The 12,477-nt window shown below is 35.1% G+C and overlaps 2 protein-coding genes and 1 pseudogene across 3 annotated transcripts; 2 read left to right on the top strand and 1 right to left on the bottom strand.

Annotated features, from left to right (window-relative positions):
- Positions 1-105: 105 nt before the first annotated feature.
- Positions 106-3,970, bottom strand: LOC112324556 (anthocyanidin 3-O-glucosyltransferase 2). Of its 2 annotated transcripts, XM_024588061.2 has the most exons (3): positions 3,802-3,970; positions 1,856-3,284; positions 106-310 (listed from the first exon to the last, which is right to left on the bottom strand). In XM_024588061.2, exons 1-2 carry the CDS (start codon positions 3,953-3,955, stop codon positions 1,873-1,875), a joined length of 1,566 nt encoding a protein of 521 aa, XP_024443829.2. In that variant the 5' UTR covers positions 3,956-3,970; the 3' UTR covers positions 106-310; positions 1,856-1,872. The 2 variants fall into 2 exon arrangements, with proteins under 2 accessions (XP_024443829.2, XP_052303873.1); XM_052447913.1 differs by lacking the exons at positions 106-310; positions 3,802-3,970 and having other exon boundaries at positions 1,761-3,559.
- Positions 3,971-8,303: 4,333 nt separating this feature from the next.
- On the top strand, positions 8,304-9,754 carry LOC18106052 (anthocyanidin 3-O-glucosyltransferase 2-like; annotated as a pseudogene).
- An 800-nt stretch (positions 9,755-10,554) lies between these two features.
- On the top strand, positions 10,555-12,181 carry LOC7453714 (anthocyanidin 3-O-glucosyltransferase 2). Its single transcript, XM_002323132.4, has one exon. The coding sequence runs from the start codon at positions 10,624-10,626 to the stop codon at positions 12,046-12,048; it is 1,425 nt and encodes a 474-aa protein (XP_002323168.1). The 5' UTR covers positions 10,555-10,623; the 3' UTR covers positions 12,049-12,181.
- The last annotated feature ends 296 nt before the right edge of the window (positions 12,182-12,477 follow it).

Below are 12,477 nucleotides of genomic sequence, written 5' to 3'. Positions count from 1 at the left end.
TCTGCAGCTAGCCACCAATAGAACTACGACTTGGACTGGAACGTTATAAGACGTACGGTGCATGCCAATCCACCTTTGTCAACAAAGGCTTGTAAAAATTCCATATAATGCTGACCAAGAAAGTTCTTCTATAATTATTTAGTCCAGCAAAGGGCACTTTTTTCAGTAGCTTTTAAAGAAAGAAAAGTCATGGGACTCTCTTGAAAAATATTACAACTTTTGGTCAAATTAGCCGGCCAGTTTTCACAGAATCTGGCAAACCATGAGCTCCCACTTCTTTTGGAATGAATATAAAGTTGGGTATTTGTCCCTATTAACACCATATAAACAAAATTAGTGGCAAAAATAATTAAGGTTGAAAAGACTTTAATGAAATAGAATAGTTTATACATGTCATAATTGAAAAACATAACATTTAAAAGTTATAGATTCTTGAAAAGATTCTTGAAAACATAATTATAATTTGTGACAGTCTATTTAATGAATTTTTTAGATATAAAGCTATCTTGTTTTTTAATCACGGTATATATCAAACTATCGAACTATTTCATTAAAGTTTTTTTTAAAATATGTTATTTTACCAAGAAAAAACAATTTTATATGTTTATTCTAAAAAATAATACTAAACTTGCGGTTCGGAAGAAAAGGACCTAAAGTCCATGTTTGACTGTGAGAATCCAATGTAACAAGGTCATTCCTGTACAAAACATGTCCAGAACAAAGCCGAGGAGCTTATAATCGAGCCGGACAGGAAATATTAGCAATTTGGATAATAATTCAAGATCTTCATTTAATAAAAAAAATCCATAAAAAAATAAGGTATATTTATGAATTATATTTTATAAAATAAAAAATTTATTTCATTTAACAAAAAATCTCAAATATAAAATAAAGATTATTTAAAACCCCACTTATAAAAAAATATAAAATATATATCTTAAATATTTTAAAATATCTCATTTATAATTTTACTCAAGTACATGTTCACCTTCACACTCTGCATATAGTTTTACTCGGACGGAGTTATGAGGTTTGAAACAAATTCTTTGAGGTGGGGCTTTTGGCTTTCAATCGATCGAAGAAGTGATAAATTTGGAGAGATGATCATTTGATGCGTTTGTTTTATCAATGGGCAGGTCAACGAATTGAATACGAGTGAATATGGTAGTGGCAGTGAGTGACTCAATGTATTTGCTGATTTTGAAGTCCAAAGCTATCCTGATGATGATGACAGTGTTGAAAATTCTGTCATTATGGTGAACAAGGAGTTTTGCTAACTCCACCATTGGAGCAACGTGGCCAATCCCTGAGGAAGGAACAAACACCAGCTCTGTTTTCTGCATTCACTAAAAACTTGGCTACAAGAGACTGGATTCTTTCTTTTATTAATGTTTGGTTTGAAGGAGTTCGTGATGTGTGGAAAAAATAATGAGTTTGTGGTGTGTAGAGTTGGATGCCTATTTATATGTTTGACCATTCAGTTCATCAAATTAGAGAATGATGGATTGACTTTCATGGCAGTGTGATTCGGTGGTGGCATTCAAGCATGGACAGAGGAAGGAGATAAGCTCTGGTCCAAAAATAGCGAGGACATGTTGAGATTGTCTTAGCTAGCTTAGCTGATGACCCCAAGGTACTAACTTTTTAACTAGTTTAAAGACCACTCATACTTGATGAAACATGATGCTTTTTGGCAAATATGTTGGCGCTGGAAATTAGAATTGAACATTGAAACGTAAATGCTTAAAAAGAAAAAGAAATTAAGAAAATTTGTTTCCATGGAGTAAGTTTTGATTTGGAAATCAGATGAGCTATTCAAATATATTAGATATGTCTCAAAAATAAACCAACTTACAAACTGTTTTTGTTGCTTCATTTCAAATTGTTCATCATATCTTCAATTAAACGACCGAGGATTGAGTGCGAAGATCCACCATCCAGCAACGCCTTCTTGCCCATTTCACTTATGGCTTTCACCTTCTTCCTGACTTCGCTATCCTGCTCCATAACAGACATTATTCCTTTCTCTATAATATCAGCACTCACAATCACTTCGTTTTCAGCTCTAAAATCCTTCCTATAATCCATTTTAATCTCTGCTGCTAATCCCAGTTCAATCATCATCTCGAAGGCATTTAGTTGTTGCTCTGAAAACAATGGCCATGCAGCAATTGGAACACCAAACCATAAGCTCTCTAGTATAGAATTCCAACCACAATGTGATACAAACCCTCCGATAGCTGGATGAGCTAAAATGGCCACTTGAGGAGCCCAACCAATAACCTTCCCAATCCCAGCCGTACGATCTAGGAATCCTGTGGGCACAGCTTCCTCTGGATTTGCATAATCAGTTGGGAATCCCATCTTACCCTTTGGTGGAGGTTGGCGCACGGACCACAAGAACCTATACCCGCTTTGCTCCAATGCACTTGCAATCTCTTTTAATTGTTCCTCACTAAAGCTTCCCATGCTCCCAAAGCACAGGAAAACCACTGATGATGGAGGTTGATCATCAAGCCATTCCATGATGTCCTTATTTTTATTGGTCTCGGCTGAACCCACATCATGACCATCGCCTTTAAGATTTAAAATAGGACCAATAGGATACAAAGGAGGGGTTTTACCATCGGAGAAGGCGTTGATTACTGGGGATTCAAGCTCCACATATGTATTTACCATAATACCTTCTGCTTCTTTAAACCTTCTTGCATTTCCGAAGTAAATAGGATGCCAGTCTTTATTAAACACTACAGAAGGCAAAACCTTTGCAGGAACCGGGTTAACGATGCCTGGTAACATGAACTCAGCATCTGAGTCCTTAAACTCGGTGGTGTCCACATTCTTCTCATCATTTAGAGCCTGCATATAAAGCATAAGACTGAGAGCAGCGGCACTTGAAGCAAAGAAAACATATGAAGGAACACCAAATTCGTTTGCCACGTCTATCATTGTTGTACAGAACATGCCAACAACAAATCCAGCAAGTTGAGGTGACTCGGAGCTTGATTCAGACTGAACAAGCTTGAAGACAGCATTTTTAACGTGGGGTTTCTGGCTCTCGATGAATGAACTAAGGAAGTTGATGCCAGAACTCGTTTTCTCATCATTAGGGAGGTCAACGAATTGGATATGATCAGATATTGAAGCAGAGACTGATTCAATGTACTTGTTTATCTTGGTGTCTAATGGTGGGCGTTTCATGACAAGAACAGTTATGGAGAGTCTGTCATCACGTTTAACCATGAGTTTTGCAATCTCAACTGCCGGTACAAGGTGACCAACACCTGGTGAAGGGACAAAAACAAGCTCTGATTTCTTCATGTATTATAAATTTCGTTGTGTGTTTTGCTTCAGTTTTTTTTTTTTTTTTCAGTAATGTTGAAGATAACTGATGAGGTAGTGTGCTGGCCAGGATGGTATTAGAAGATAATTAGTTTGTGGTCTTTATTTGAGTGGGGACTAAATAAATGTGTGGCTTGCATAGCTCTTGCTGAAAATTCAAGATAGGTGCTTTTCTTGTGAATAGCCTTAACTTTTGTTCAGATGGCAACATCGTCTAATATCGCCTAGGGCCTTTTCTTTCTGTTCTCATACTAGACTACTGTAATCAAACTAATTCTAGCTAGAAGGTCATCAAATTCTAGTATGTTGCATGATATGAAGAGAACCATGAATAATACCAGACCAATCCAAGCTGCAACAAAATTCTTCCAGAAAGAATCTGAATATGTTACCATAGACCATGTAGATAAGAGACTGACCTGAATAATTAGGTAAAGATTGCCTTTTTTAAAGACTGACCTGAATATGTTACAATTACTGCATTCAGCATCATCACTGGTAATACTGCTAGATTCTTAATTACAAAGGCGTGCAGTTCTTGAGCCAAGTCCAAACACTGCAATTGCGAAACAGCCGTTAAAGACGATAGAAAGGTCGCTCCATCAAGAACCATCTGTTCTGTTTCCACGGCTTGAAGAAAAAGATCAATACCTTCAACCAAAAAATTATTCTATACACATCCACCAATTATAGTGTTCCAAATTTCCGTATTCTTCTCCAAACAATGGTCAGAAACCTTCCTAGCAAAATCAACACATCCAAGTTCCGCGGACATGAATATCATCGAACTCACTACATACAAGTCATTCACATATTCACTACCCATTTTAACAAGCATCCTATAAAGAACATTGGCATTCTTAAGATCCCTGACACTCAACGCAGGAAAAACATTGACAAAACTAACCGGACTCGGCTTAATCCCCATTTTCATCATCATCCTAAATAGCCTAACTGCGGCTACATATCTTTCGGTCTTCACTTACCAAGAAATCATAGTATTCCTGGCAACAACATCTCTCTTTCTCATCTTATCGAAAGCTTTACGCACTAAATCATACTTAGAGTAATCAAAATAACTCAAACAAACCACATTACTTAAGCAACTAGAACACATATTCAAAAGGGAATTATACACATTCTACTCGGATAAGATAAACACCGAATAAGATGACAATGAATGGCTTTACCAATCTTTAAACTGCGCGTTTCAACGCAAGCTTTGAGCGTAGAAGAGTAAGTATATGAATCAAATTTGGTTCCTTGACTGGAACTTTTTATCTTGAAATAGAACAAAATGGCTTCAAGAGGCAAGTTATTGCACATGAAGCCAATTACAATGGTGTTACAAATGACACTTGTTGGGCGGGGGATTGAGTCAAACCGTTGGCGTGCAAGATGGGCCTAGCCTTCTTGACAAAGTTTGCTTAAGCGAGAGCGAATTGATGGGGTTTTAAGAGATGGGCTTGGTGGTAGTGAGATTGTAAATAGAGGAGCTTTTGGGTTTTATTGGATGGGGCATGGGAAAGGTCTGAGAGCGGCGCTGGACGTGATGATGAAGAAGTGGAGGCCATGGCACATGGATTGTTAGTTTTTCTGGTTGGTAGTTGAAGCTCTTTACTCCTGGTCGAGGAGTGTTTCTCACAGTTTTAGAAGTTCGTTTTTACAGTAATTTTTATTTGTAAATATATTAAAAATATATTTTTTTTATTTTCAAAACATTCTAAAAGCATTGAAAAAAAATTGAAAAAAAATCTTTTTTTTTTCGAAACTCTAATTGAACCACGGGACCAAATAACTTAATTTTTTAGTTAAGTGTACGGCTTAAATTTTATAGATTTGTTCACTTCAGTCCTCTAAAATTGTTAAAATCAAATTCAAACCTTTTAAAATCTTGAATGATAATTTGTTAGATCATTGTTCATGCTACGCTACGAGTTGGATTAAATTTTTTTGGACATGAAAAATATATTCAAGGGTTGTTAATGTGTATTTTAGCACAAAACAAATTATATAGGGATTAACTTGATATGACCTAGTCGATTTGAGAAGTTCAAAGATAACTCATGTAGTTTGACACAAAAAAAAAAAATCAAGATGATATTTTTTAAAAAAATATTGAAATGATAAAATATTAGATTAATTTGAATCAACTTTAGTTAACCTATCAAATCTATTATTCAAGTCATGAGACCTTAATAATCTTATAGAAAATAAATAAAAACAATTATTAAACTCAATACTCAATCAATTCAATATTGAAGAATAAAATTAAAAATAAAATTCAATTAAAAAATTAGTCGAGTCAACTCGGGTTAATCTGTCAAACCTAAATCATAAAATTAGGATAACCCTATAGAAAACAAATCAAAAGAAATTATAAAGCTTAATTCTTATTCAACTCAATATTGAAGGAAAAACTTAAAAGAGATTAATTAAAAAAAGACACAAAAAAAATACTTGATTTAACCTGAGCAAACCGACCAACCCCACAACTCAAGTTATGAGAACTATATAACCTCATAAAAGACAAACCAAAATAAGTTATGAAGTCTAATTATCAATCAACTCAATGTTAAAGGATAAAATAAAAAAAAATAAAAAAATGACTTGAGTCAACCCAAGTCAAGAGACCGGGATAACTCCATTGAAAGCAAGTAAAAAAAAAATAGTTATCAATCAACTCGATATTAAAAGATAATATATATATATATATATATATAATTAGAAAAAAAAATCTAAGTCAACTTGACTAACCCGAGAAACTCATAATACGAGTCGTGAGACGTTGATAACTTCATGGAAGGAAAATAAAAAAAAAATTAAAACTTAATTCTCAATCAATCCAATGTTGAAAGATAAAGTTGAGAAAAGAATTAATTAGAAAAATAGATCGAGTCAACAAGGCTAACCTGCAAAACTCACGACCCAGTTCATGAGACCGAAATAAATCCATAAAAAATATATTGAAATAAATTATGAAGTTTAATATCTAATAACTCAATGTTGAAGGGTAAAATTAAGGAAAAAAATAAGTTTGAAATTAAAAAAAAATTCAAAATTTTAAGGACTAAAATGAAAAGGACCTTGATATTTCACTATTCATTTCTACACTAAAATACCAAAGACTTTTTAGTTTATGTTAATAATTTGTTTTTATTCGAATTTAGGGAGTATTCTTGAACCAATATGCATTTTAAGAAAAAATTAAATTCTTTCTCCAAGGAATCTTAAGAGAGTACCTCTCATTTCCATCTCTCATATCAACAGAAAAAATTGTAATAAATTTCGTCAAATGCTACTTACTTTAAACTTAAAAAATCAATAAATAAAAAATAAATTATTAACTAATATACCAATATTTTGATATTACTCAAATGATAAGTAGTTTTGCACTTGTAAATTTTTGTTATTATATATCATTAACAAATAGTTTTTTAATGTTTAAAATATATGGTTTAATGTTAAATAAATTTAAGGCAAGACTACGAGAAAGAGTAATATTGAAAATAACCTTTAGTTCATATGTGTTTTATAATTAACCAGTCTATTTTATCATCGAGTGGGCTTAAATTATCTAGGTCTATGAGTTTGTAATACTGAACAGGTGGGTTAGGCTAATCCAGATTAAAATTTAAACAAATATCTGGCCAGACTTATAAGTGAAAAAATATTTTTCAAATATCAAGTAAAATTGAAACACAATTTCTTGTGAAAGTTGGAAATTGATACAGGTCACATTTGTGATCTATTTAGCTTAAATTTTATCCATGTTAGGTTTCTCATTGAAGCTAGTTTTTATTGAAATGATGTTGTTTTAGTATTTTTTTTTAAAAAAAAAAATTCAAATTCAAATCAATGCACTTGATTCATGACCCGAGTTTTGGGTCGAGTTAACAATGGCTTGAAATTAAAATTATCTAAAGTATGGGCATAAATAAAAAGTTAATTATAACTTAGTTCTTATCATCTAAAAAACATAATTAATTAGTCCATGTAAAATTGTTTAATACTTATGTTAATATGTTTCTAAATTCGTTACTAACATAATTCTTTCATCAATTTCATGTTATTTAATAGTTTGTTTTACTATTTGGATCTATAAATTAACTTTGATCAATTAGAGATAGTAAGCTAATAATTTTCAAAAAACAATACTAACCAAGGGAGACATCAAGTATTTCTTGGACATCAATTAAGTTCCAACCAAAAACAACAGCTCTTTGTGAGTTCAGGACCATAAGGACAAATGAGCACCATCAATAATCATGCTCAAAGGGAGCTCCATGCACTTGATCTCTTGCTTCTGATCATCATTTGGTAACCACTTTCGAAAGGGTTAAAAGTTTTCAGTCATTTTCAACAAATGATTTTGCACTTGATCCCTACCTTCTTCTCATAAATTCGGCAATGCCGGCCGTGTAGCAACAAAGAAAAATGAGACCTTTTTGTTGAACACTTGATCCCTACCATCTTATGATCAATTCGGCTATGCCGTGGAGTGACAAAGAAATATGGCACTTTTTGGTTGACACTTGGCTTACAAAGACAATCTCGAGGACGTATTATACAAGAATATATATCAATAACAAGGAATTAGCATCTTTCCTATATTTCAACAGCAAAATTATCTTCGAACCAATTTATATTAGAAGTAAGAATAAAAATTTAATCCAATATGATAATTAGAAGGTAAAGTATATACTTCAATTCTTCATTTTTTAAGTTCAAATCTTGGATATATAGCTCGTATAAAAAATTATTAATTTTTTTAATACATAAGGTTAATATGAATGATGCATAATATCTTTAACATTGTTTAAAAATAAATTAATCTCAATTACCGTATATATAAACAAATTCGAAAATATCTTTTTTGAAAGAAAAAAAATACACGAGTCTTGAGACAACACGTTATAAGAGCATGTCTTGAGAACAAGAAATAGCAACTTAACCACCATACAGCCATAAGCCATAACTCCAAAATGAAGAAAGCACAGCTAGTTCTAGTCCCTTCTCCTGGAATTGGCCACCTTGTATCCACCATCGAGTTTGCCAAACGCTTGCTCGATCAAGATGAAAGTTTCTTAATCACAGTTCTTGTCATCAAAGCTCCGTTTGCTCTTGACGTAGACACCTTCAATCAATCACTCACTACCATCGATACTCGAATATCCTACATCACTCTTCCTCAAGTAAGCCCACCTGATGATCAAGACCCTTTTAGGTCCCCTGAAAACTATTTTTCTACTTTCCTCGAGAGACATAAGCCTCATGTAAAAGATGCTATCCTTAACCATGTTATGTCCAAAAAGTCATCAGTACCGGTTGTTGGTTTGGTTGTTGACTTGTTTTGTTCTTCAATGATTGATGTTGCTAAGGAACTTGGGATTCCTTCTTATGTTTACATCTCTTCTAGTGCAGGCTTTCTTGGTCTCATGCTTCATCTTCCAACAAGGAAGGATCAGGTTGGGATTGAGTTCAAGGAAACTGACCCTGACTTGATTGTTCCCTGTTTTTTCAACCATGTGCCTGCTAGGGTTATGCCATCAGTGTTGTTGAACAAGGCTGGTGGGTACATCTGCTTTGAAAACCATGCGAGAAGATTTAAAGATACTAAAGGTTTTATCGTCAATACATTTACTGAGCTTGAATCCCATGCAGTCAGCTCCTTTTTGGGTGGAGATACACCCCCAGTATATACAGTGGGGCCACTACTAAATGTCAATGGCCAGAGTTTGATGGAATCAAATCTGGATGATCAACATATGGTAAGATCATGAAATGGCTTGATGATCAACCAGAAAAATCAGTTGTGTTCTTGTGCTTTGGAAGTATAGGGCGTTTTAGTGACGCTCAAGTGAAAGAAATTGCACTTGGGCTGGAACAAAGTGGACATAGATTCTTATGTTCCATTCGTAAGCCACCACCGGAAGGACAATTTGCAATGCCTAGTGATTACATGAGCTTTGAAGAGGTCTTGCCAGACGGGTTCTTAGAAAGAACAAAAAATATTGGCATGGTATGTGGATGGGCTCCCCAAATACAAGTCCTCGCCCACAGATCTGTGGGAGGATTTGTATCACACTGTGGATGGAACTCGATTTTGGAAAGCTTATGGTATGGTGTACCTGCTGTGACATGGCCAATGTATGCCGAGCAACAACTTAATGCATTTCAAATGGTGAATGATTTAGGATTAGCCATAGAAATGACATTAGATTATAGGATGGATTCTAATGAACTTATTGTGGCTGATAAGATAGCCAAGTCTGTAAAATCATTGATGGAGGAAGGGAGCACCGTGAGAAACAAGGTTAAAGCAGTGAGTGAAGCTAGCAGGAAAACTGTGGTGGATGGTGGATCTTCATTTGCTGCATTTGGAGACTTGATTGAAATCATGCTATCTTGAAGATTTTTCTACCATTTACACTCTATGAACCATTTAATATATATTTTTTAGCATGCCCATCATGGATTTTCATTAAGTTCCTCAAACAATGTGTATCAATTTCGACAATAATTGCATCGACTATTGTTGTGCTTTGTAGTATTTAATCGTTTTCTTTTTTATTATTGACTGTGGAATATTATGATCTTGGGATAGCTTCCCTTTAATAGTTTATAATGATTTATCTAAGGTTGTGTTTGGAATGAGGTGAAAAATTAAGAGAAGAAATATTAAGAGGATAAGATTTAAGATTATATTTAGTTCGGAATTAAAAATTGCAGATTAAATACTAAGAGATTGTGTTAAAAATGAGTGCTGTGCATGTGTGTTAATTAGGTCATCAAGTGGCCATAAAGTGGTCAAGAAGAGGTGCGATCTTAGAGCATAAAAAAGAGTGCAGGACTTGGCTCGAGGACTAGAAATCTAACCCCATGTTTTCTACCACCGAGATAGTTAACAGATATTACATTATCAGCCTTCGTCATAGTTTCAAGTTTCTTTAATAAATAAAACGGAAAAAGATTTCTATTAGTTTTCTATTTTATTAATTAGCGATAGGTAATGGAGGGTGATGATGCAGGCAGCAGAAGAGGACACGTGGTGATTCAAATGACGTGGAGAGTAGGGTCCATAAGAAGGGTAGGGTCCACCATGTGTATTTTGTAATTTGATGATGTTGGAGTTGCTTTTTTCTGTTTATATGTTGAACTAATTAATATTATATATATATATATATATATATATATAGTGAGAGAGGGGGAGAGAGAGAGAGAGAGAGAGAGAGAGAAAGTAGAACCGATCCACCACCAGCCACCGGCCATAGCTTCAAAATGAAGAAGGCACAGCTAGTTCTTGTCCCTTCACCTGGGATTGGCCATCTTGTTCCCGCTATCGAATTTGCCAAGCGCTTACTTGATCAAGATGACAGTTTCCTAGTAACAGTTCTTGTCATCATCAGAGCACCATTTGGTCCTGACACAGATACCTCCAATCAATCAGTGCTCACCACCATCGATACTCGAATACAATACATCACTCTTCCTACAGTAACCCCACCTGATTTAGATCCTTTGAGGTCCCCTGAAAACTATGTTACCAGTTTCATGGAGGCTCATAAACCCCTTGTAAAAGATGCTGTGGTCAACCATGTCATGTCCAACAAGTCATCAGTACCGGTTGTTGGTTTGGTTGTTGACCTGTTCTGTGCTTCAATGATTGATGTTGCTAATGAACTTGGGATTTCTTCTTATGTTTACTTCGCTTCTAGTGCTGCCTTTCTGGGTCTCTTGCTCTATCTTCCTACTAGGCAAGAACAGGTTGGGATTGAGTTTAAAGAAACTGATCCTGACTTGATTGTTTCCTGTTTTGCCAATCCTGTGCCTGCTAGGGTTTTGCCATCAGCGTTGCTGAACAAGGATGGTGGGTACACCTGCTTTGAAAATCTTGGAAGAAGATTCAGAGAGGCTAAGGGTATCGTAGTCAATTCCTATGTAGAGTTGGAATCCCATGCAGTCAGCTCATTCTTGGGTGGAGGTACACCCCCAGTTTACACAGTGGGGCCGCTGCTCAATGTCAATGGGCACAGTCTGATGGGGTCAAATTCGGATCGACATGGTAAGATCATGGAATGGCTTGACGATCAACCAGAAAAATCAGTGGTTTTCTTGTGCTTTGGAAGTATAGGGCGTTTTAGGGAAGCCCAGGTGAAAGAGATTGCACTTGGGCTGGAACAAAGTGGCCACAGATTCTTATGGTCCGTCCGTAAGCCACCACCTGAAGGGCATTTTGCATTACCCAGCGATTACAGTAATTTCGAGGAGGTCTTGCCAGATGGGTTCCTGGAAAGGACCAAAAATATTGGCATGGTCTGTGGATGGGCTCCACAAATGCAAGTCTTAGCTCATAAAGCCATAAAAGGGTTTGTATCACATTGTGGATGGAACTCGATCTTGGAGAGCTTGTGGCATGGAGTCCCCATTGTGACATGGCCAATGCATGCTGAGCAGCAAATTAATGCGTTTCAAATGGTGGAGGATTTAGGGATAGCTGTAGAGATGACATTAGATTATAGGATGCGTTCTGACAATCTTGTGCTGGCTGATAAGATAGCAAGGTCTGTGAAAAGCGCGATGGAGGAAGATGGTGAAGTGAGAAATAAGGTCAAAGCAATGAGTGAAGCTAGCAGGAAAGCTGTGATGGAGGGTGGGTCTTCCTTTGCAGCTCTTGGAGACTTGATCAAGGATATGCTATCTTGAAGGATTTTCTTCAATGTATCAATTATTAAAGTGTTTTACAACATCTAAAAGTCAAAGCACTTGATAATTAAGCATCTAATTCTCTCTTTAATTACAGATGATAATAAATGCGCCTTTCTCGTAGTGCTTTTTAGTACTTCATTGTTATCTTTTATTATTATTGCTTGTGGAATATAATCTTGGTGCGTGTGATGGTTTTGCTTAATGTTCATTAGGGTCTTGGGCATCCCATTAATTATAACTAAACACTTCTTGAACCACGTCATGGGTATCAGTGATTTTTTCAATCAAGAGTGTAACAAGTTGTTTTTAAAAAATATTTTTATTTAAAGATATATTAAAATAATATTTTTTATATCAGTCAAAGATGAAATTAAGAATTCCAGTAACATTCCAGGATTTATTCAAGTTTTGCTGGTCCTGTCAACT

This window comes from Populus trichocarpa, chromosome 16 (genome assembly GCF_000002775.5).
Source record: "Populus trichocarpa isolate Nisqually-1 chromosome 16, P.trichocarpa_v4.1, whole genome shotgun sequence".
Lineage (NCBI taxonomy): Eukaryota > Viridiplantae > Streptophyta > Magnoliopsida > Malpighiales > Salicaceae > Populus > Populus trichocarpa.
The sequence above is the reverse complement of the archived record's forward strand: the minus strand, read 5'-3'. Positions and strand labels throughout refer to the sequence as shown.